Consider the following 24,701-nt stretch of genomic DNA (forward strand, 5'->3'; position numbering starts at 1 on the left):
CGCTGCGCCCAGCCACGAAGCATGCGCGACATGGCCGCGGCGCCTGACCCCGCCGTTACGCGCTGCCCTGCAGGCCGACATACCCACGCGCCACACCGGCGGCGGCAGCAGCTCCCCGGCTGCCCCCTGCCGCAGAGGGCGAGCGGCAGCGCCCGCGGCCCTCCGGGAAGCTCCCCGCCCTCCCTCGCTCCTCCCTGCCCCTGGGCGCCCCGCGGCGAGGGGATCCCCGCTCCCCCCATCCCGCTGCCGCCGGGAGCCCGCTTCTCCCCACGGGGGGCTCGGGCTCCCCCGCCGCCACTACGAGTGGGGAGACCCAGCCCACCCCCTTCCCTCAGCACCATGGAACAGGCCTCGCGCCCCGGGGGCGGGGCGCCACCGCCGCTTCCTCGGGCGATTGGCAGTCTCAGCGGTCAATCAGCGCCTTCTCTTTTCTCTAGGCAACCCAGCGCCCGCCCCCAAGCGGGGGGTGGGGATTGGGAGAGGCGGGAGGGAATGTTTACAAACAAGATCAAGGAGTAGAGGGATGGGGGGGAGCGCGCGGGGCGGAGCCAGCGGTTGGCGCAGGCGCTGAGCCAATGAGGGAGCGCGCGGCCCGGCGGAAGGGTGGGGGGAGGCACGTAGAATGTTCTCTGCCCAACAGCCGCTGTAGTACGCGGCCGCGCGCGCCAATGAGCGCTGGGGCGGGGCGGGGGGGGCGCGGGCGCCGGAGTAGAAGGTGCTGCTCGCAGAGCCCCCCTCCCCCCGCGCGGCGCAGCCTATCCCGGCCGGGTCGCGCTGGGCTCGGCGCGGCGCCCTGCCGTTGGGCGGGGAGGGCAGGCGAGCACGGGGGAGGGGAGCCGCAAGGGCATGGGCTGGCTCTGAGCGCCGGGGGAGGGAAGCCGACGTGTGTGGCTCCCTGTGTTTTAATAACTGTTTGTTGTTGGTCCTCTTTTTTTTTCTTCCCCCTAAGGGGGAGGAGAGAAAAGCTGTCTCCCCGCTTCCCCCCCCAGTTTGCGCCTATGGCTCTTATCCCCCCGCGCCGTCCCTGAAAAACACAATCCGCCGCGGACCAGGTGACACCCCCGCCTCCACGCGCGCGCACACGGCGGAGAGGCGGGGGAGAGCTCGCCTGCGAGAAAATGGAGGGACCCTCGGGCGCCGCGGAGGAAGGGGAGCTGCCGCTCCTCACCGTCAAACACGAGCTGAGGAACGGTGAGCGGCGGCGCGGCCGCGGGCAGGCCTGGCGGCGCGGGGCCGGGGGGGCGGCGGGGCGCTGCGGAGGGCGCTGGTGTCCGGGGAAGGTGGCGATGGGGCCCTGGCGGGCGACGGGCTGCCGGGACTGGGGGGAGAAGTGGTCGGAAAGGAGGAGGGGGAGGTGAGGATTCAAGAGAGTTGATTGGGGCCAGCAAGGAAAGAAAAAAAAAAACAACTGGGGAAGGAAGAAAAAGAGGATGAGCAGAAAGAAATGGGCTGAGAGTATAAGATGGGGGGGGGGGGAGAGCTTCCTTTATCTTATTTCTGAGAAATAGTTCACTTGAGTACTTGGCTCCCCTCTTTCCTGTCCACTGTGGGATTTGACGCTTTGGGAGGAGATAAGAGGTTGGAGATAATGCCAGCTACTCTCCGTATTTTTTTATTTGTGGATTTGACTTTTATGGATATGTCAGTATTTGGGGGTGGAGGGTGCCTGGGGGGGTGTTGTTACAGTCCTAAATGATGCAGTTTTCTGTGGCTTATTTTCTCTGACATCGGTGAAATGCCCGAATTGTAGAGGGAAGAACATACCAACATAAAACCACTGAGTTATCTGGCTTTCCAGTCTGTGCACCTTCTCGCAGTTCAGTAATTACTTGAAGACCCTCTGTAGAAGTATTTCACCATGTGAAATATATACGACTTTTTGAGATACAGCAGAAATGCTGTGTTGCAAGTTGTTGTGCTATGGAAGATCTTTATACATTTTTAATAGGGACTCTGTGCTTCTCAGAAGTTTCCAGGCAACTTGAATACTGCAGCAAATTTAGAACTTACTGTTAATTTAAAAGTGCCTGTAGAATATAATCAGGATGTGTATTTTTGGTGTTTATTAACAGTGAAGGTGCTATTAACTTGTGCCCTTAATTTCTTTTTTCTCCATCTTCTTTTATCTTCTCCAAAATTGAGTAAAAGTAGCTACGTGATGCTTGCTGTTCACCTCAGAAGTTTGAGAAAAGCACCCCCCAGGTTAACATAGTTAACATTCTTTAATGCACCAATCATGAAAGCAGATATTATTGTTGAGATCACTTTAATAATGTTCAGCCTTTTATCACAGGGTCACTCAAGTCCAGGGGCTCTGCAGAAGTACCCCAGTGGAACATAGCTATCATTGCAGCTTTAAAAAAAACACACACACACACACACTCTTCTTCCTGATAGCTGCGCAGAAACCAAAGAGACTGTAGTTTTCTTTCAAGTAGAGGAAAAAACTGGTGGAAAATGTGTTTCTCTCCTTAGGTACTGTTAGATTTCAGTGTGCAAGAGAAAGAAGTGTGGGAAAGTAAATGTAACCCATTTATTCTGTATAGTTACTATGTCTAGATTTATTTTATAGAAGTTGAGACAGCACATATCTCTGCAGGATATTTATTTAAAGATAGTTTGAGGAATAAACACATTCTTTGAAACTGGGCAAAGAGCTGTCTAATATGCATAAGAGGCAATTTTTGTTTTGATCAGTCCCGATCATAAACTTTTATAGATTCAGGAAGTACTGATGCTTGCTTTTAATGTAAATTTTCTCAAGCTTGCTTGTCTCTTCGTAAGCTTCTGAAATTCAGTTTAATGGAAATCAGCTGCTTCTCCCCATTTTCTTCTCCTTATTAAGTATTTAGAACTCTGCTTTCTTTAAAATGCTTTCTAGCAATGGGTTGTCTATTTCTGGAACATTAGGGTGGAGGAGGAAGCTGCTCTGTCATGTACTCCTGGGAGACTCCTACTCCTGAAGGTGTCAATGGTGTCATCACTATGCAAGACACATATCGAGATACTGTCTCAGAACTTGTCTCTATGCAATGCATGGAGATACCATAATTTGAAGGGAAAATTGCACTTGACTTTCTTTTATATATAATCTCTAAGATACTTTGGAACTTTTCTCAGGTTTTAAAACATGCAGTGTGATTATTTGCTTTTGCTCCATTTTGGGAAAGAGATTGAAGAGACATGTAAGAACAGAAACTGGAACCATAGGAATTTTGTTCTTTTAAAATACTGAGATTATATACCATGAGTGTGGTTTTTTTTTTTTTAATGCTTGACTTGTTTAGATTCCCGAGTTCCCCTCCTTTCTATGTTCTTTCTTTGATGTTGCTGGCTCTGTGACTAATTGAATGATTTAGAGTTATATGTCGAACGTAGCTGTCAGTTGGCAGATGAAAAAAAGGTCTGTCTCCACAGTGCTTTAAAAGAATGTACTATTGTGGTAGAAATCATGGCTTCTATGAGAAGGAAGTGTCACATTTTCATATTCTGGAAATTGTTGCATGAACCTCTTGATAATAGTAACTCACTCAAAGTACTAAGAATTATGTTCATAACATAGGCATGTGGGCCTATAGTTATACTTTGCATTTGCTATTGCTTCAGTCTTGGAATTGCTTTTAAAGTATTAAACTAGTTACAGAGACAGGCATCAATTACAGTGAAGTGAGTAATGAACATATAAAACTTGAATTTAAGATGAAACAAGTATCTTTGAGAATAAAACCATAAAAACCGTGCAGAACCATCTGCATACATGTGCTTCAGTTCTTTGTTCTAATGTGTTTTGTAGAATAGAAACAACAGTGACTTTTAGGACACACTTCAAGTTAATAATGGTTTTCTGCTAATATATTCAGCAACTGAAGTTTTTTTTTCTTTAGAAGAGACTGTCACAAAAAATGTTTTTTCCTCAACAGAAACTTACAATTCACTTGTTTCAGATTAGTCACCATCTTCTTTTGCTTACACTGAGAAATAAAGGTTTTGGGAAAGTGGAATCCCCTTACCTTCTCCGGAAATAGAAGAAAAATAATACGCCAAAGATCAAATGATAAGAAGTGGTGACTGTTTCTGTTAAGAACAACCTGTGCTTTGTTTCTGTTGGAAAATAATAATAAAATTAATTTTTCTGAATGATCTATTTCTGGAATTCTGTAAAGGAGAATTTTTTTTTTTTTTTTAAGGCTAACCTCAGAGTTAGTACAACTTCTAAGCTTTTTGGAGACCTAAGAAGTTATGCACTGTTTACAGTGGGGGGAAAAAAAAATAATATCCTCTTCACATTTTTTATTTGCCATTAATGCCAGGGAAACAAACAATGGCAAATATAAAGCCTATTAGAGAACAACTTTTGTGTGAAGGGGAAGGATATGCACAGAGAAGGGAAAAATGTAATATAGGAAGGTAAGAACGAAGTAGAACTGTTAACCATGAGATTTTTTTTTTTCCAGTTGGCTTCTGTTGTAGTTCTTGACTTTGGGGAAAAAATAAAATAAGGATCTAAGGATCCTGAGCCTCCAGTGTATGTGACTAAGGTAGGAGGTTGTCCAGCTTGCAGCATGCCTGTGTTCTTCCTGCTTTGCCCAGTGAGAGATGAAGATTTGCAAAACTGGGATCTTGAAGGGAACTTGTGAGAGACCATGAATGCGTGGGCAATAGGCAGTGTCTATGTTGTTTGTTTTGCTTTGAGCCAATGTTCTTTTCCTTTTGGCAAATCTACTCTATTTTGAAGAAGATACTTGGCTTCAGTTTAATGCTGTCACAAACTTTGGACTGAAGAACTTGCATTTACTTGCGCTTTGTCTGTCTGACTCCAACATGGGAAAAGGGATGTGAAGCCCAGAAGTCTATATGGCAGTGGGCTCCAGGGCTACAGAGGCAGAAGAATCTGGAACTTCCACTTGAGTCAAAAAGTAGTCTAATTTATAATTCAGTATGAAACTATGAAAGGCTTAAGACAATACACATACTATTTGAAAGGTTTAGTATTGCAAATTCTTAGTTACCCCTTCTTGAATGAGAACCAGCGAGTATTTATTTGCAAGTTGTAAGACAGTTCCTTGTATGTTCAGATTATATGTCCTAAGGCATTATGAAGATATGCCTAAAAAAGATGATGAAACCATGCTTTAAGTACAGTTCAGCCTTTGCTATGGAGCTACAGCTGGCACCTTTACAGTATTATTTTTTTATTTTTAAAAGGAAACATTCTTACGAAAGTTTGAAGACCGTGTTTTAAACGATACTTCATGAAAGAAACAGTTTTCATATATGACTGTATCTACTAATTCTGTTTATTTTTTAGAGATCAGAAGATATTAAGAGTTGAATATTTAAAATATTAAGCTATTGTGACTTTAGTTCTAGTTCTTCCTTTTAAGCAACAAAGTATATATGTTTTGGTATTCCTCTAGGAAGTACAAAGCCTGTTTTTAGAGAGTGAGTTTTTGGATCATCCTTGATATAATTTAAATCTCTGGATGTTATTCTTTACAAAATCAAGACTTTTTTTCTTTTATGTTTTGTAGTCTAGGAAATTCTTGGTATTTATCTTCTGGTAAGTTCTAAATCAGCTTTGATTATGAAGGAGAGTGACTTTCTATCTTTTTTCCAAGCTTTGGAATCTAATGAACTGGGCTAAAAAGATCTGCAGATATTAAGTCTGCTACTTTTAAGCTCTTTTTACTTCAGTGATATTCTATGAAATGTGTAATATAAATGAGGACTAGCAATCATAGTTTTTATTAGCACTCTATTGTTAAACCCTGTCCTAATGAACTCTAAACACAGGGTGGTTTAAAAGCTCATCTTGCATTCCACTACACAGTTAAGAGCCTTACTTGCCACTTCAGATGCGGAAAACATGTACCAGAATTGCTTAAACATATGAGACAGCTTGGGTATCTGAGGTTGTGATTTGCAGCTGTATTGCTGATGTAAAAATTTCTTTTGGATTCCCTTCATCACTTGGCAGCATTTATTGATATCTTCTGGTAAACATTAAGTGCTGGGTTAATTATTCTTTTTTTTGAACCATTATAAAACCCTAATGACAACGTGCAAGCTCTGTTAAGATCTCTTTGCCCCCAACTTAGTCTGTAGATAGACCGATGGCCTGGCTTATGCAGGACTTGAATTACACACTGTCCTTTTATTTTTGTGTTTTGTTTTGTGATCTCTCATGACTGTTTCCTTTCCCCCTTTTCTGATGATATCTGTAAACATTTTATGTTTGGACAATTGGTCATAAAAGCTTATGTTAGAGAGGATCATTCTCAAGATAATTCTTGAGCTTTCCTGGTTAATGTTTGCAGAATAATATGTAAACCCATTCCACCAAAACTTAAATTCAATTGCTCTTCCTTTGTTGAAAAATTAATCTACATTCCGTTCCTTTTAACACTGTGTCGAGAGAGACTCTGACTGAAGCAAGTGTATTTTTTGAAGTGTTACTTATTTCTGCTGACAGAGAAGGCCACAGCTGATTCATACCTTGCACTTTGATGTCATTTTTGATTTGAAAAGGTATGCAAAATCTTTAGACTTGTTATTTTCATCTGGCTGTTTCAACCCTTTCTTCAGCATTAGATTATAACAACTTTATTCGTTAGTGTGTTATTTAGCTACTTTTGGAGGGGGGGCTATTACATGATGTATAGTGTTACTGCATGTTTAGCTTCTAGCTTTCTTATAGTAATGACTGACTTATTGTAATGACAAACTTCATAGTAAAATCACCTTTGGAATAGCAAAAGGACTACTCCTGATGAATGCAAATAGTTCTTAGTAGGCAGCATTTTCCAGTTCAGACTATTGTGAGTCTGGATCATTAGTCTCAGATTTTTTTCTTTTATTTCTATTTCAGCTTCTGATGTACAAATGATGACTTTGGTGGGATATAGTTTTTTTGCAGCTTTAGTCTCCGTTGATGATGGCAGTGATTGTTATCTGTCTTCTTCCCCACAGTATTTCATGTTTCTGAATTTCCACGTGTTGTATGAAGCTTAGCTAGTAATTCAGAAGGTCTTTGCCATCTTTGGCTGTGCAAATTTTTGGTCTCCAAGCCTTCCAGAATGGGTTCAGCAGTTCTGTGAGTTCTTGAATTTTTTTCTGCTCAAGTGGCATTCTCCTTAAGCATCTAATGCTACAGAGCATGAACAGTTGTTACCGCATTTACCTTAGTTGTGATCCTAGAGTTCAGAGTAACATGCATGGTATTTGTCTTATGTGCTGTGAGTTCAAAATTGTGTGCATGCTTTATTTTTGGTCTAAATTCTTTTTTGGCAAAATTGGAAAAATACAGGTAGTCCTCCTCCTAAAAATTCAGTTTTAAGTTTGTAAAATAATTCCCTGTCATGATTAAATGCTACCCTTGTTCAGTGACCTGACAAATAGGTTGTGATGGCCTTTCAGATTTAAAGGACTGTGGAATATTTTTCACTTGCCTTCACAAATAATTCTCAGTTGCTATAATCAGTTACATTTGAGGAACAATTTTGTATATAAACAGGAAAACAATAAAACATCCTAGTTGTGTTTTCATCAGTGTCTAGCAAGGAATAGTTGTGTGGTTTCTATTGTGTGTGTGTGTGTATATATTTTGCAAAGTAGCAGCAAGAAGTCTGAGACAAGTCAGTAAAGAATGTGCTAGTTTTGCTTAATTTCAAGGAAGGACACCCACTGTTTGCCCTCAGTAAAGGATACTCTCAAGTTTATGTTCAAATAACTTTGAAAAACAGCATCTTTTCTTTGCTGTAACTAAAAAAGTAGATCAGTTACATGAGTGGAGCTGGGCCATTATCTAGAGTAATAGATTAGAAAAAAGCTGATGTTGCCACCAGGCTTCAGACACCTAATAGTTTGAAATGCTGCAGACTTTCTTCTTCCCTTTTTCCTTGTTTTCTCTCATTGTTTTGCTTGAAAGCTTCTGAGGTTCATTGCTCTGCTCGGTGAAACAGCAGAGCTGGTCTAATGTTGCTGAGAGTAGCGAAGACAAGTCACAGCTCTCAGGCAGAGCTTGTCTTCAGTTGAAGGTTGTTTGAACTAATTGAGCAGATGAAGTTCTAGTTTCATCCTTCTGCTTCAAAACCTATGTGCCATGGAGTCCAGAATCTGAAGGCACATCACATTTTAACTTAAAAACCACCACATCTGAAATATTATTTATTAAGGTAATAAATTCACAACTAAAAGCAAGCAGAGTCATTAGGCAGTAATGTCTTGCACATTTCTTAATCCCCACCAGGCTGCCTCAAAGTTCAAGGCTAGTCCAGGTGACAGTGTCAATTCCTGTGTCATCTGGAGCCTCTCCATCAAGCAGAAATACTTGGCCCTGGTTCCCAGAGTTAAATAGGCTGCCATATTCCTAGGGAACTGAGAACAGCAATATGGGTCATCATGCAGTGGTGTTCCTGCATGTGGATGTTTGTCTCCGCAGTGGGAATATTTCTAGACATTTGCTTTCTTGCTGCCTTTGGAGGTGACAGTTGGGTCCAATACCATGATTTCTGCTTGTTTTTATGGATGGCCATGATGTCTTACCTTTCCCTTTAGTTTTGTTTCTGCACTGATCCATTATATCTCACTGTCTCCCTCAGCTGTGTACTGTCCTTCCTACCATGTTGGTCTGATGTTGGTTGCTGTGGACTAGAGAGGAAAATCTGCAAATAGAAACTTTCCTAATTGTTCACCTATCCAGTTAATTTGCCTTTTAGAAGGTGCCGTCAGCTTATTGCTTGTTGTTTTTTTGTTTGTTGGTTGGTTTTGTTTTTCCCTCTCTCTCATGATGTTCTGCCATCCTAGATACTGCTATGTCATGTGTAGCTTCAGATTACTTGTGGAAAAGCTCTTGTCCTGTTGATTTGGGCAGTGCTTTCTTCCTGTCCAAGCTTCCCTTCCTTTGTGCTCTTCCACTGATGCATCAGTGCACTTGAGCAGACACAGCAGGGAGAAATAAAAGCTTTCTATTGCCAAAGCAGCTTTCCTCGTGCTCGCTTCTTAAATTAAGATTTGAGCTGAAGCCACTGTTTCTGAATGGCATCTTTGTATACACTGAAGTGTTATGGTGCTACTGCTAGAAATAGCCTCATCTATGACTGTGCATCCTGCTGTATGTACTCTAACGTATATTGTTTTCATGCGGGTTGCACAGGTAGTTGTTGAGTCAGGCTCTGATACCAGTTTTAGCATAGTGATGGTTAAGGGGTGGGAGGGGCCTTTCCCTGAGTTACTAGTTCTATCTGATGCATCTGATCTGTCAGCAGTGGCCTTGTTGCAATCCTTCAAAGTTGCTCAAACGCACACCTTGGAACAGTTGTCTTGTAATTGTGGAAAGAGTTCCTTGTGGAAAGTCCTTCCAGCAGTGGTCATTTGGACTCTTCTGGGGTCACTGGTGAATATAAGAACGGATCTTTGGGGATATACCCTCCTCAAAGCCAGTTCAAGGAAATGTCAGTATAGCAACCTTAGTTCTGGGGAAGCTACATCTCATCTTTGCTAGAATGTCAAAAACTGCTGCATTTAGTTTTAGTGGATGAAGACAACTGCTCTAGCTGTGACATGGGAAAGAATGTGGAATAGGAGCAGGCTCTTCGGCTTGCTTTTTTGGGGGAATGGCAGTACTGTCTGGGAATTGTTAATCTTTTCCTGTAGGTTTGTAGATTTATGGTTAAATTTTTAGATGAAGAATAGTTCTACTTAAGTTATAGGGAATCATTCTGAGAGAGAGTTAGTGTGTTTCAAGTGTGCTATCATAGCAGCATGTGTTATGCATACCTTTTGGCTGTCTGGTCTTGTGGGCTGGCTTCTTTTCTCAGTATAATGAAGAAAGAGGTGGGATTTCTTTTTTATAGTGATCACATACTTTGTGTTGTTTTTTCCAACCTTTATTAAGAAAATGAGATTACAATAACATTCTTAAAACTTCTTTTTTTCCTTTTTAAGGTTAGGCACTTAAAGAAGCAGCCTAAGTCAAAGTAGAAATGGGATTAAATGGATAGCACAAAATTATAGTTCACATTGAAACAAATACATAATACTTCAAACTAGTTATCATTCAGCTCTTTACTTAACTGCTGTCTAATCTCATGAAAGTGGGGAAAGTTTTACTAATGTTATTGAATGTGGGATACAATTTAAGTTTAAGAATTGGTCTCTTTTAGTACTGTAGCCAACACTGCAAGTCTTCAGTGTATTATTGGAGATATAGCATTTCTCCATATTCCATTCTCTCCATCTTCTTATTCCGTTCTAAGAATATGGCAGAGTTAAATGACTTTTTTGCCTTCTGGAAGGGCATTTAATTGAAAAGCCTTCTTCTGACAGCTCTTTAAAAGATGAAATGTTAAAACGTTTTTGGAGCACTCCATAATGGAAGATTGAAATCAGAGGGTTTTTTTAAGTAAAAATTTCTTACCACTTAAATTCAGCATTTAGCTAGTATCCAGATAGGTTCTATGTCCTGGATCTCTTCAGCAGCACCCACTGTTTTATTAAAAATTGTGGACACTCTAGCACTGGTCTCCTTAGAATAGTCCCTGACTCTTGCTGTTCATGGTAGGAAAGATACTATTTTGAACTCCCTACATTGAGTACACTTCTCAGTTCTTGTTAAGAGGAGAGTTAATATGTAATACCCAGTTGCCTCAAGACAGACTAGTCTCTGTGTGACATGACTTACTATGATTCTTTAAGCATTAACTTAGTCTAGTTCTGCCTTACCTACTATTCCTCTTCTCTTGGCAGATGGGTACGTTTTCCTTTTGCTGACTTCAGCAATAGCTGTGATGTGGCACTAGCAACAGTATTTGTTCTATTTGCATTGAAAATAGTACAGCAAGCTTCAGCCCAACTGATGTGGCGCACATGCATCACTGATTTGTTAACAATTCTGGTATTGAAGTCTTGTCTATTATATGTTATTAAAATGGAAAAACATTACTTTTGTCATCAGTTCCAATAATTTTACGGTACTGTGTATTTTTATTACATGTAACACTAGGAGAGCTTGCAGACTCCCTCAGATTTGCAGAAAACGTTGTCAGGTGTACTTGTATTCATTCAAGAGAGAATTCTAAAAGCTCTTTCAGGCTTTCTAATCTCCCAGTAATACCAACTAGTCTCTTCACCTATTCCAAGTTTGATGTAATCTCTTGTAAAGATGGATGATAAGAATTGAAAATGGTATTTTAAATGAGATTTCATCAGTGCCTTGTATGAGAGCACTAATATTACCCTATCACTCCTAGATGCATTCTGCATATGTGTACGGATTCCTAGGATTGTTGGAATAAGTCTTGAATGTGCTTTTTCACTTATTTACTGTTACAATATCTGATACCTGTCCCTCCTCTGCAGAGGCAGTGAGAAGTCTTTCTGAAGCTTTGAGTTTTCTTTGTTTTGACTTGTTGAGTTACTACAATTCTGTGGAGATTAACTGTAAATTCTGATAATGAATTTAGAAATCATGCAGTCTTGATGGAGCTTCTTAGAAATATCAAACCAAATTAGAATTTCTGTTGAACTGAGTAAGTTAATTCCAGCATTGCCTGTGAAAGAATTTTTCTTTAGGGTTAAGAGATCTTTGTACTTGAAATCTGTGTTGTTGCTGCTGAAAGCTTCTTGCATGTCTTTTCTAAGCCTCATTTTCTTTTTATTAGCCTTGAAACATGCAGCTTGGCTTGAAGTTACTGTTTGAGAAGCTTTTTTTTTTTTTTTTTTTTTTTTTTTTTTTTTTTTAAGCAGTCACACCAACTTATGTAGCTGATTGTTCCTAATTTTAATTTAGCCAGTAAAACTGTGCAGCTTGTCATTACAGTGGATCAGGGAACTGATCTTGGTTAAGAATAATCAAATGTATTCATTTTTTTGCCATACTACTTCTAATGTGGATCATTTTCCTGGGCAGCTTTTGCTGCATGGCCTACAGTTGTATTGATACAAATGGGTGGATAATATTGTGGTAGGCATGAAAGATGGGAGCTGCTTAAGGGCTTTTTATCATAGAAAAAAACCCTTCTTTTTCAAATGGGAGTCTTCACTTCCCTGCTTAGAAAAATGGTTGTTAGGCAAAAAGTACTCAAAATGGTATAGATTTAGAAAAATGTAGAATCCCCTTCCCTCAAGCTCCGCAGCAAATGAAATGACTTTGTAGTAGCATAGTCTTTTCCAGACAAGTTGTCCATGTAGATTCAAGATCTTTCCCTTGGTAATAGTGGAGAGTCTTTCTAGCTTTAGTAATTCTGTGCTTACCTCATCCCAAGTACCATTTCATCCAATATCATGAGAGTATTCAGGATGCTGGGGCTAAGCGGAGACCTTATTGCTGTCTGCAACTACTTGATCAAGGGATACAGAGAAGATGGAGCTAGGCTCTTCTCAGAGGCGCATGCTGATGGGATGAGGAATGACAGAAACAAATTGGAACATGGGAAACTCCAATTAGATATTAGGAAAAAAAAACAAAAAACMTGAGGGTGGTTGAATGCAGAACAGGTTGTCCTGAGAGGTTGTGGAATCTCTGTCCTTGGAGTTGTTCAAGACCTGTCTGGACACAGCCATGAGCAATATGATCTAATTAGACTTGTTTTGAGCAGGGATTTGGACTAGATGACCTCTGGAGGTCCCTTCCAACCTAAATTATGATTTTGTGATTCTGTGCCTCTGTGAACACCAATAGCTGCAGGAAAAATTGCACTCCTTTGCTTTTGAAGTTAAAATAGTACAGTATGGTGCTGGTGTGTCCTCTTAGTGCTGCTTATTTCATTCAACTGCTAACTTTTGTTTTGTTTGAAGCTGTAGTAATATGTCAAAATGATGTTTGTGTTACATGTCTGATGTATTTTTTTTTCTTCCTTCAGCAAATTTGACAGGCCATGCAGAGAAAGTTGGCATTGAAAACTTTGAACTCTTGAAAGTTCTTGGAACAGGGGGTAAGACTCACTGTTTTTCTAAGTTGAATGTTGGAAGCAATACTCTTAAGTACTCTTTTGTTTTCCAGCTGAGCTTTTTGTTGTTGGAATGTTCTTTAGGAAGATATATCATCTTTTTATTGCATCGCATGATATTCTTCACTTTTTTTTCTCCATAAACATCATGCAAGATTAAGAAGTCGGGTGTTATAACTTAAAGCATCTGTTGCAGATGCACTTTGGAAAATAGAAGAAAAATGACTTGATTTGTGAAGATTTAATACAGTTTGTGAAAAATGTGATTAAAGGCATGAGCTTGAAAAGTTCATTAAATGCTTCAGACTATTTTGATGAATTTCTGGGAAAACAGTTATGCCAGTATCTTACTGAATAGGATGCTCTAGGTCTATATCAGTCATATTCAAACCCCAGTAATTTTTAAGACGGAAAATGTTTGCTATATTGTGGATTTCAGCATGATGTTGGAGGTTTGTGGGGTTTTATAGGAGTACTGCCTGTAACTAGCAAGACTGATATACTAATGCCTTATTGCCCCTTTGTTAAGGGTATGTGTGTGTCTGTGTATGTATGTGTATATATATATACACACACATGTATTTATATATATACACACAGCATACCTATATATATACATGAATAAAATGTATGTATATATACACATACAGTGAAAGTAATGGCTATGTATTCTCAGTATGCTCACACTTTTTTGTCAGCACTAAGATCAGATGCACTGTTGAGTAGACAGGACGATGAAGGTGGACAATGATCAAGGTCTATAAAAGTTACAGGTTTTGATTTTAAAAGTTTGAATGTTTTCAATCCTTAACTGCTAGCACTGAAACTATAGTTCCACAAACGGCTGCATAACCAACAAGAAAGCAAAGGATTTTGATCTCCACAATTAGGTGTCATACAGATTCTTTTGTAAATTCATTAAGCCATTAAATCACAAAGGATTACAGGCATACCTTGGAGATATTGTGGGTTGGGTTCCAGACCATTGCAATAAAGCGAGTATCATGATAAAGTGAGTCACACGAATTTTTTGTTTTCCCAGTGCATGTAAAAGTTATGTTTACACTATACTGTAGTCTATTAAGTGTGCAATAGCATTATGTCTAAAAAAAAAAAGTACATTCCTTAATTAAAAAATGCTAACCATCATCTGAGCCTTCAGTGAGTTGTAATCTTTTTGCTGATGGAGGGTCTTGCCTTGATGTTGATGGCTGCTGACTGATCAAGGTGGTGGTTACTGAAGGTTGGGGTGGCTGTGGCAATTTCTTAAAATAAGACAGCAATGAAGTTTGCCACATTGATTGCCTTCCTTTCACAAAGGATTTCTCTGTAGCGTGCGATGCTGTTTGATAGCATTTTACCCACAACAGAACTTCTTTCCAAATTGGAATCAATCCTCTCAAACCCTGCCGCTGCTTTATCAGCTACATTTATGTAATATTCTAAATCCTTTGTCATTTCAACAATGCTCACAGCATCTTCGCCAGGAGTAGATTCCATGTCAAGAAACCACTTTCTTTGATCATCCATAAGAAGCAACTCCTCACCCATTAAAGTTTTATCATGAGATTGCAGCAATTCAGTCACATCTTCAGGCTCCACTTCTAATTCTAGTTCTCTTGCTGTTTCCACCACATCTGCAGTTACTTCCTCTACTGAAGTCTTGAACCCCTCAAAGTCATCCATGAGGGTTGGAATCAACTTTTTCCAAACTCCTGTTAATGTTGATATTTTGACCTCCTCCCATGAATCACAAATGTTCTTAATGGCATCTAGAATGGTGAATCCTTTCCAGAAGGTTTTCAATTTACTTTGCCCAGATCCATCAGAGGAATCGCTATCTATGGCAGCTATAACCTTATGAAGTGTATTTCTTTAATAATAAGACTTGAAAGTCGAAATGACTCCTTATTCCATGGGCTACAGAATGGATGTTGTGTTAACGGGCATGAAAACAACATTAATCTTGTTGTACATCTCCATCAGAGCTCTTGGATGACCAGGTGCATTGTCAATGAGCAGTAATATTTTGAAAGGAACCTTTTTTTCTGAGCAGTAGGTCTCAACAGTGGGCTTAAAATATTCAGTAAACCATGTTGTAAGCAGATGTGCTGTCATCCAGGCTTTATTGTTGCATTTACAGAGCACAGACAGAGTAGATTTAGCATAATTCTTAAGGATCCTAGGATTTTCGGAATGATAAATGAGCATTGGCTTCTACTTAAAGTCACCAGCTGCTTTAGCCCCCTAACAAGAGAGTCAGCCTGAGAGTCAACCCTGATGCAGGGCTGCCACAAACCTTCAATTTGTAAGAAGAAACGCAATATATGCAAAGCACAATAAAATGAAGCACAATAAAACGAGGTATGCCTGTATATTTTTCTGTTTCTGAAGTAAATTTTTAATTGAAGTCCAAAAGGCATAACGTGTCAACTCTTGCTGTTCAATTTCAGTAGTTGGTGGTAGGGTCAAAGAAACTGTAATATTCAGATACGTTAGTTGCATATTCATAGGTATAAGCAACTCTGCTGTTCTGAAGTGGTTCATTATAATTGGTCTGAGGTCAGAAATTTTTTTTTTTTACTTGTAATTATGCATTTATGTGAGCATTCCTTCTTTCTCTCTTGCTGATGGAAACATTGGGCTGATTTTTTTTAATGAAAGGTGAAGACTGGTCCCATACCTCTATTTTCTGTTTTCCTTGTCATTGCCATTAGCCTGAGATCACCTTAATATTATGACTGTTGCATTTGGAATAGAAGGTGAATTTGGTAGTTTCATAAGTGTCAGTCTTCAAGTTTAGACTGGTAATAGCCTGACCTCCTGCATTCTTTAGGCAGTACCTCTGAAATAGCCCTTTTCCTGCTGTTAAACTGTTTGTTATTCATTGCTACCTTCCATACCCTATCTCCTTCGTGAATAGATTAGCCAACTTTCAGGTAGTCCTTAGGCTCATACCCCTAAAATATGCTATTCACTCAGGACAACAGGGTAATTATTGTCAAGAACCCCTCTCAGACCAGTCTGCTTCAACAGATTGACAATAAGATTGATTGATTGATTGATTTTGTGTGTGTCTGTGTGTGAAGGGGGGAGGAGGGAAAAAAAAAACTGAGGAGGAAACATGCCTGTCTCTCTTCATCCTGCTCTAATGGTTAAATTGCTCCAGGAACATCTTCTGTCTCAGTGTCTTCAAAATAGTTCAAGAACTGATGAAAAGATTCCTGCCAGTTTTAAGGATCTAGGGACACCTTAGGTATCCTGAAATGGCATTTATGGAAAGAGTAGTACTTTCTGTCAAGGAAATGCTAGTTGCATTGCTGTAGTAAATGATTTTAATCATAGCCTGAAGTTTTTGCTTAGGGAATCTACAGCCTAGACCAGCAAGGTACTCATGAAGCTTTGTTCATTCTTTAAGTGTATCAGAGCTGAGAACTGTGTACTGGGTATGTTGGAGGATTTTGCTTGCGAAGTACTGGCCAGTGTTAAATGCACTTCACCTGATCAGAATGGAGCTAGTTCTGTTCACTTTTCAGGAAGTGACCATCTGAAATTTCTGACCTTGCAGTGACACAGAATCACTGAAGATAGGACTGGAAGGGACTTAAGGAAGTCCTCTAGTTGCTTGTCCCAAGACAAAATCAGTGATAGCTGCATCATTCCTGACAGAGGACAGAGATTTGTTCTTAAAGGCCTCCAGTAGTAGAGATTCAGCAGCCTTCCTAGACAGTCTTGCTGAGGAGATTTCACTTCCTGGCTTGAGGAAACATTCTGGAGATTGCACTAAGCAAAAATCCCTCTCATCCTTGCAACAGATTTCTAAAAGAATACCACATTATTTTGCAGTCGGATATACCAGTGTTAGACACTTCTTATGCAAATATAATCAACAAAATCTTGATGCAGCACTAAACACTATCTTAATTTTCAACTTCTAATTGTTATGATCAGAGTTTCTGTGTCCTTTTCATTGAATCAATAAAGCAGAACAGAAATTAAAGTAAGATATCACACTGATACCGGTAACAGCCAGTTAGTCTAGGATGATCTTGAAATGCTCACCTATAAAATAAAAAGTTATGGGAGTAATGGGCCTATGGTTACAGAACCACAGAGAGCTACAAATTGACTCCAGTTCTATTCATCTAATAATGTACTAAACCCTTTGTAATATTAATTCTAATGAATAAGAATTATTGTACAGGGACTATATCTTAAGTATGGAAAATCAACTTGAAAAAAGGAGTAGTCCTTGCAGTATCTGCAGCATGGGGAAAATTTGGAGCGATGCGTTCAGTTACTCTATTTAGCTATCATATTCACTTTTTTCACCTGTGCAGCATACCTTGCCTTTTTTCTTTTTTTTAAACCAACTTCTGCCGCAGACTTTTTTTTCCAAAAAGTTCATAAGAATTTAACCAAATTTAACCACCTGTTTGCATGCAAACTTTGCTACGAGATCTGAGCTGTGGTCTGTCCTGAGTTTTGGGAGTCCTGTTTAGGCCTGTAACTTCTTGTTCTCTTACTTGAGTGAAGAGTGGAGCAGAGAGGATGACTGCTATGACTTTCTCAGTCCTTTGCTGGGGTGCAAATTATAGGTGCTTTAGATGCCTTATAGATGCCTTTCAGCCAGAAAAATGAAAAGTGATACATTCCATTATTTCAGAAATTTGAGATATTGAAGCATCTTTAAAGTGTTGGTTTGTTTTTTTTTTTTTTTTAATCAGAGGCTGAGGGTAAGTCAGAGAGGCTCCTGGAACTCAACGACCTGTCCAAACAACCCTTGCTTTCCTTTAGTGCCTTGTCTTAAAATTATGGCCAAGGTGATGAAAGAGCAGAAAACTTTTTTTTGGACAGTTTTGGGAACAGCTCTGTTCTTTTCCTGTTCCTTTACACTAGTAAACTCTGTAAAGTTGAAAACTGGGGGGGGCGACTGAGGTCATCTTAGACAAATTGGTTCACAGAGACAAAAATGATACTTGCATGGTTTGGAGTGATTTAAAGAAAAACAAAAGAAGGGATCTGATAGCTTTTGTTTTCATTTGTGGTGAATAAACTGTTTATGGTTGCTGTATTTTTAGGTGAGAACTGAAAGTCTTATCCTGATGTGAGCTTCTAGATATTACTGGTATTATTATAATACAGTTGAAGATAAAAGCTGTGATTTTTTTTTTTTTAATTTGTGACTGTAGAGTTATGCAGAGACTCTCCAAAGTTTTTTTCAAGTTATCTGATACTTGAATGATCTTCAGTAATGGAAGGCAGAATATATTGAAGCCTCCAGGCAAATTACTTGATGGATGTAGATACTATTTTAACTAATGGCAGTATTTTTAATATAGCCTGCTGTGAGGCAATTGGAGTAATTAAAGAAAGTACTCAAAATAAGTTGCATTAAATGCTGCCTTGCTTAAGTATATGTAATTGTGATGGTTCTTTATAAACTTGGTGTTTTTTTCAGCAGAGAAGGTTTATTTGTATGTATTTTTATTTTAAAAGTTTATTTTTTAAAAAGACAGTAAAATAATCAAGACAGGAAGAAATAGTATCCTTAGGCTGATGTTTCTCCTGTGGAAGAGGTTCTTTGTGATAGTGTTTTCTTCATGACATGATTGTATATAATTTCACACTCATTTTCTTTCATTTGCATTTCTTTTTTTTGCATTCACTTATGCCTAGTTTTGTCTTGTATCCACTTTCTCAATCAGAAGGGTGCTTGTGTTTTTATACACATACAAATAAAAGGTGTTACAAGAATATCATACTATACATACTCCTTCCTCTTTTGCTCTAAGTGTCGCAGGAAAAGGCAAGGAAGCAAAAATTAGCCTTTTACTGAGTTGGAGCCTTTTACATTGTATTAAGGAGCTATTATTTGTATAAACTCACCTGTTGAACAAATCAGTAACACTTTACATCAATAAAACAAAATACATGAAAGTATGCCACTGCTAATAAAACTACTACTACTGTGCTCATTGCCCTGGGAGCAAATTATTCTTGACTTGGCTTCTCTGATTTGTCCTTATTCTATTCAGTATATATTTTCTGAAATTCCAGTCTCTAGTTTGTTTTTGTTTAAATTCTTTTCTCCTGTTACTATATAGCCTGGTTAGTTTGGAATTAGTTTTAATTAATATACCATATGCTTATTTTCTCATTGAAAATACACTTTCATTTCCTAGCATTTGTGTATTTTCTGATTTCCTGTCCACTGAATTGATGTTTTTAGTTGTCTCTCTTATCTAGTTAAATCTTTTTTTCTGTGACATAGAAAACTATTTTCTATTTTATAGAGCAGGGTTACTTTACAGCAAAGTAATCTGATTGCTCCAAAAAGCCATGGAGGGGACAAGTGGCCATATTAACAATCCAGAGGTCATTCTGCGTCATACGTTTTTCCACATCTAGATTATTCTTTTTTTTTCCTATTCAGCTGTCACTTATTATGCTTTTTAAATGACACTTTTATTCAGTCTTTCAACTGTGTTTAAGAAGAGGCAATGCATGTGGCTCCTGATCATGCAACCGAATAGGCTGGTGTCCCACTTGATTTCCTGTTCATTGATGAAGACAGAAGAATAGCCAGAAACAAGAATATAGTTGCCTTACATGAAGGAGAATATTTAACACAGTCTTTTGGAATTAATTGCTTGTATGAGAATTGCTATTTAAGCGTATTAGTTTTATGTGGCTAAAGAGTTAAAAATTCATCTAATCATTAGTACCATCTTGATCCTAATTTATTTCCAGAGCTCAAAGCTTTACAGCAGCAGGACTAATTGATGAAAAAATGAAATAATGCTGTTTTAACTTGTTTTTTCATAAGTCATGATTAATAGTATCAATGAACGAAAAGAATGAATAAAGGAGAAGTCTATAAAGCTCTCAAGGACTGTACTTAAATCAAGAGAACTAGCTGGAGAAGTCAACAGGATTGAAGAGCTTAAAGACTTGCATGTAGAGGATATTTGGAATCTGAAATGTATATTCCAGTGAAGGGAAGGGAATTGCTAGGATGAATGTCTGATTTAAATAATCAGCTCAAAAATCTTGTTATGCGAGGAGTAATAAAGTTCTGTCTAAGAGGTCAGAAGGTATTCCGATAAAGTTAAGATTGTGAAACTAAGTTAGATCTTTCCAAGAGTATTAAGGAAAACATAAAATATCCTTCTCCATAGGAGTCAAAGGAAGAGGAAGAAAGAAGTGGGGTTGCTGTGCATGGAAGAGTAAGCCAAAACTAAAGAGACTCTAAAAATAATTCTAAAATTAAATTAAACTTTTTTCAGTTTCTGCTAAGGACAGCTATGATGAATATGGAAAGAAAGGTAGAATGGCTACTGGGAGACACGATACGGAACCAGGAAATTATTTTTCTATACGAGAAGCAGACTGAAAAGAGGTGACTGTTCAATCTGAGAGAAACTTGGAAAACTTCATCCCATTCATCCATTAGTGAATTCTGGAAGAACTGGGACAATAAAAATTGGAAATGCTTGTTCAGAATGCTATTCTTTAATCCATGATAAGGTTTTTCCTTACTCCTCCCCCTCCCCAATTTTAGCTGCTAGAGCTATATGCCTTTCCACCTTTGCCACATCCTATAATCTGTTTTGTATGGGTGAATTTCTGCACGGAGAGAGTTCCTTCAGAATTCTTTAGGAAGATAGCTCTAAGGACTATTTTAACAAAAAACGTGGATGACATGGGCTTGTACAGGTATGCTGATCATCAGGCATAAACTTCACTGTATTCTTGCATAATATATCTAAATCATTAGCTAGTTTGTGACTCAGAGCCTTTTACTATTGTTGTCTCATATGATTATTCTTCAACTGGCAGTACGAAAAGTCATTTAAGAAAGGGGCATAGCTTATGTTACGATTTAAAAACACTGCCTTAAATCTGTATACAAATGTCAAGTTTTGATCGGTTGAAAAGTCCATAGAAACCATCCATCCTATCTGTCATAAACAGTAAGAATTGCCTGCCTTTTCTCTAAGAATCAGCTGACATGGTGCAATGGCTCATTGTGTTTGCACTTATACAAAAGGAATAAACAAGCAGAGATTACTTCACATTTTTAATTTGTTGACTTTCAATAAGGGTATACTTTAGAATGGTCTAGTGATTTGCTGAATTTTTACTACTTACAATAATTTATATTACTAAATAATTATTATTCATGAAGAAAGGCATTAGTGAAAGGAAATTCTTAACCCCCAATTATATTTTTCTGCCTCTTAATTTAAGTGGACATTTGATATAAATTACTGGTATGAAATCTGTTAGTCATCTCCCAGGTCTGATATCCATATTGATTTGCAGTAACTCCCCGCCCTCCTCCAACTTTTTGAATCTTTTAATAAGCCATATGGGTCAGTCTTATAGTTTACATGCGTGCACACACACACGTGTATATATAATATATAATGTTTTTTAGTCCTACCATAATTAAATTTTTTTAAATGATTTTGGAGGCAGATACTTGAGGGCTGCATGTGTGTATTTCTTTCTATGTGGGATATATTGCTGGCTAAATATTTCTGCCAAGTAATTGAGATGTGTATCAGATTTTATAAGAATGAATATTAAAATGTGGCTCTTTGAGAAGTACAAAAAGCTTTATTGAGATAAGATTATCAGGTAAAGGTATTCTTGAAATTAGCTTGTGCTCCTTCTCCTTTCTGCCCCTCAAATCGATTGCTGTTGCAGTTGTCTCTTAAGTAGATATCTTGTGGTGATACCAGAGATTCTGGTGTTGAATATATCATGAGTCATTTGATTAAAATAGTGCTACTTAAGATTTATTCTCATCAAAACCGCTGAGAGTCTTCATCATTCTGTCAGTCCTTTTCAGTTTTCTGAAGAAAACAATTTGTGTCATGGTAAAGCTCTGTATCGAAATCCTTTTAAGATAGCATTAGTCTAGTTTCTAGCTATTTCCATACAGTTCATGTATTTATCTGATAGCTTTCTTCTATGCTATATTTAAAACTGTAGTTGATCCTGTTTAATATATTGGTAGGATTCAGCCACTTAAGATGCATTATTGCATGCTTTTATAAAGTATAATCAAAGGTTCAGGTAGCAAAGTGTTAAAATCTAGGGGGGTTGGTTTGTTTCATTTTGTGTAACTTTAAATGTTCCCCAATATTTCTGATAAAACTGCTGTTTCCTGGGTACCTAAAGAAGCTCCTGTTCAGTGCTCTTGGCTGGAATTTCCAGAGAGGCATAAGGCAGTGAAATAGCAAGCGCCAGCTGAAAATCACTGAAAACTAGGGAGCTTGCTCTCTGAAGCAGTTGAGAAATGCAAGCAAAGACCTTCTTCCACACTGTTTTTGTTGCATATTAGTAAAACACAGAATTGTTACCTACAGTTTTTGGACAGTAACTCCTTAATAAGGATGCAAATATATTTCTAGTTGTGGAAGCAGATTTTTTTAACCAATGTTCTCAGTAGTAGGGGGTCTTTTTTCAGCTCCTAAAAATAATTTACGATCCAATATTGAAAAATGGGTGAATAACATTAAAAGTATGTGTATGCATAATAATATTGCTCTGGTCACAGCATTGTGATCTGTGCAACCTTGACTCAGATCAATTTTGCCTGTACATCATGATGAGATTTATGGCCCTATGCCTGCTTAGTAAGCTAAGGTTTGTTTTGTTTTGTTTTACTTCTGTGGTCATCCATTTCTTGATGATCAACTTGAGACTGTAAGGTCTGATTTGCAGATATACTTGAGATGTCATAATTACAATTAAAGTTAATAGATGCGCTCCTTTGAGTATGGGGAGTGCCATATAATACTGACCATGTTGGAAGAAGTTGTCCCTGGTATATCATATTTGTTGCCCACAAAAGAGGGATATGTTTACACTAACCTGTTTTGGCTCTGTTTGCCTTCTTTGACAGGTATGTTGTGAGCATTTGTTTTATGTTTGTGAAAGCTCATATAGGGAATGATGGACACTGTAAAAAAGGCAAGAATGTCTGCTTCGAAGGATTTGGATTAGTGTGTAGTAAGTCAGGTAAAGAGCTGCTCCCCCCTGTTATGTGGGCAGTATCGTCTTTGCACACTGAACAAAGTGCTCTGTTGTGGAAAAAGTAGCATGTTGTTAGGTACTTTCAAACTCTCGTTCCCGGTCTGGAACAGCTGGGGAAAATAAGGAATTATACATAGTTGCTTATTAGAGCAGTATATGATATTTAGCATGTTTAAAGACCAACAAGAATGTTTTACATCAGAACAGCAAACTCTGTCTAGTATATTTAAAGTTTTAAGACACTTAAGCGTTCTGTCTGAGAAGGTCTGCCTGAGCCAGAGGTTGACCCTTCTGTGTTGAGCAGCACTTTATATGATAATTTCCTCTCCCGAAGGATTTATATAATCTCTTTTTGAATCCATCTACATTTTTGACGTCTGCAGCACAATGCAGCAGTAGTTCCACAACTTAATTGCATGTTGTCTGTTTGTGTGTGTTGGTCAATTCTTAATTTTGTTACGTGATGATTTCAACTGTGACAACTTCTTTTATTTTGCGAAATAATGAAAAAATGTTCTTTATTTACCTCATACAATTTTTTATTTAACTCTTGATTCTTTCTCAGAACTCTTTTTTTCAGACTGAGAAGTCTGTGTTCAGTTCCCTTCATAATTCTTGTTACATTTCTTTATTTATTTTAAGTTCTCTTGTACTTTTTTCTTCTGGTGGGTGAACTGGGAACAAAAGAAAGGAAGACCAAAACAGTGTACATTATTCAAGATACAAGCACACAAAGTTTTCATACCATAGCATAAGGATTTCTGGGTTTGTGCTCCCGAAGGTTTTGTTCGGCAGTGGGATCCTTTTTCCCTGTTAATCCTTTCCTTATGGCTCTAATATTCTGTTTGCTTTCTGACCATTTTGACCATTAAGAGATGGTTTTTTTCATCCGTTTGTCAGCAGTAACTCCAAGTATATATGTGTTTTCAGTTGTAACCATTTGCACAATTAATGATTATTTTATTTTGCAGGAATTACTCGTTTACTGACTTGGAATTTTATCTGACATTTTATTATTCAGCTGCTTAGTATCATGATATTGTTTTGCAGCTTTGCAGTCAACTTTGACTTTTGTTGGAGTGAATAATTTCCTAACCTGAGAAAATCAGCTTCTCAGTTGATAAATAACTGAATCAAGCAGGACAAATTCTTGTGGTGACCTGCTGTCATTGAAAAAAATGAATATTAATTTCTAACCTCCGTTTTCTCTGCTAATGTAGTTCTTAATCCATAGAGGACCTTCTCTTTGAAATTGTGATTGTGCAGTGTTTTTAAGACCCTTTTGTAAAGGAACTTGTTAAGTGTTTTGGAAAACTAGATAAGTTGACCAGATCATTTTTCTTCCTTCCTCATGACTCCTTTGAGCAATTATTAATAGAAATAATTATTTCCATCTACAAAAACAACACTGATTCTTTCACATAGTATCCTGTTTATGCATCTACTAATTCTAATCTTTATTTTTTCTGCAGGTTTGCCTATTACAGATGTCAAATTCACTGATAGTTCCCAGGAGCCCTTTTTATTAAAAAAAAAAAAAAAAAAAAAGGAGGTCACATTTGCCACTTTTTATTCCTCCAGTATGGAGGGTCTTTTTAACAAACACCTAAGAACAGCACTTAGGCTCGATGCTTCAAAACTCTTGAATGAGTACCTTTTAGTCCTAGTGACTATTTCTTTTTCTGTTTTTGTTTAGAAAACTTT

General features: G+C 38.4%; 2 protein-coding genes across 11 annotated transcripts in view; one reads left to right on the forward strand and one right to left on the reverse strand.

The window, feature by feature from the left end:
• DGLUCY (D-glutamate cyclase) overlaps nt 1–451 on the reverse strand; it is a 46,466-nt gene extending 46,015 nt beyond the window's left edge. For 3 of the 6 annotated variants that reach the window (XM_026079477.1, XM_026079481.1, XM_026079473.1), the window contains exon 1: nt 339–451. The gene's annotated coding sequence lies outside the window, so the exon portion shown is untranslated. Of the gene's footprint in view, nt 1–83; nt 169–338 lie in introns of those variants that run through there. The other 3 variants (XM_026079475.1, XM_026079480.1, XM_026079472.1) reach the window with 1 other exon arrangement.
• Nucleotides 452–702: 251 nt separating this feature from the next.
• RPS6KA5 (ribosomal protein S6 kinase A5) overlaps nt 703–24,701 on the forward strand; it is an 80,005-nt gene continuing 56,006 nt past the window's right edge. Inside the window, exons 1-2 of one of the 5 annotated variants that reach the window (XM_026079676.1) lie at nt 703–1,191; nt 12,861–12,932. In XM_026079676.1, coding sequence (XP_025935461.1) covers nt 1,119–1,191; nt 12,861–12,932 — 145 coding nt within the window. In that variant the 5' untranslated portion in view covers nt 703–1,118. Of the gene's footprint in view, nt 1,192–7,004; nt 7,094–12,860; nt 12,933–24,701 lie in introns of those variants that run through there. The other 4 variants (XM_026079672.1, XM_026079671.1, XM_026079673.1 and 1 more) reach the window with 4 other exon arrangements.

Source organism: Apteryx rowi, unplaced genomic scaffold (assembly GCF_003343035.1).
Source record: "Apteryx rowi isolate R43461 unplaced genomic scaffold, aptRow1 scaffold_5, whole genome shotgun sequence".
Classification (NCBI taxonomy): domain Eukaryota; kingdom Metazoa; phylum Chordata; class Aves; order Apterygiformes; family Apterygidae; genus Apteryx; species Apteryx rowi.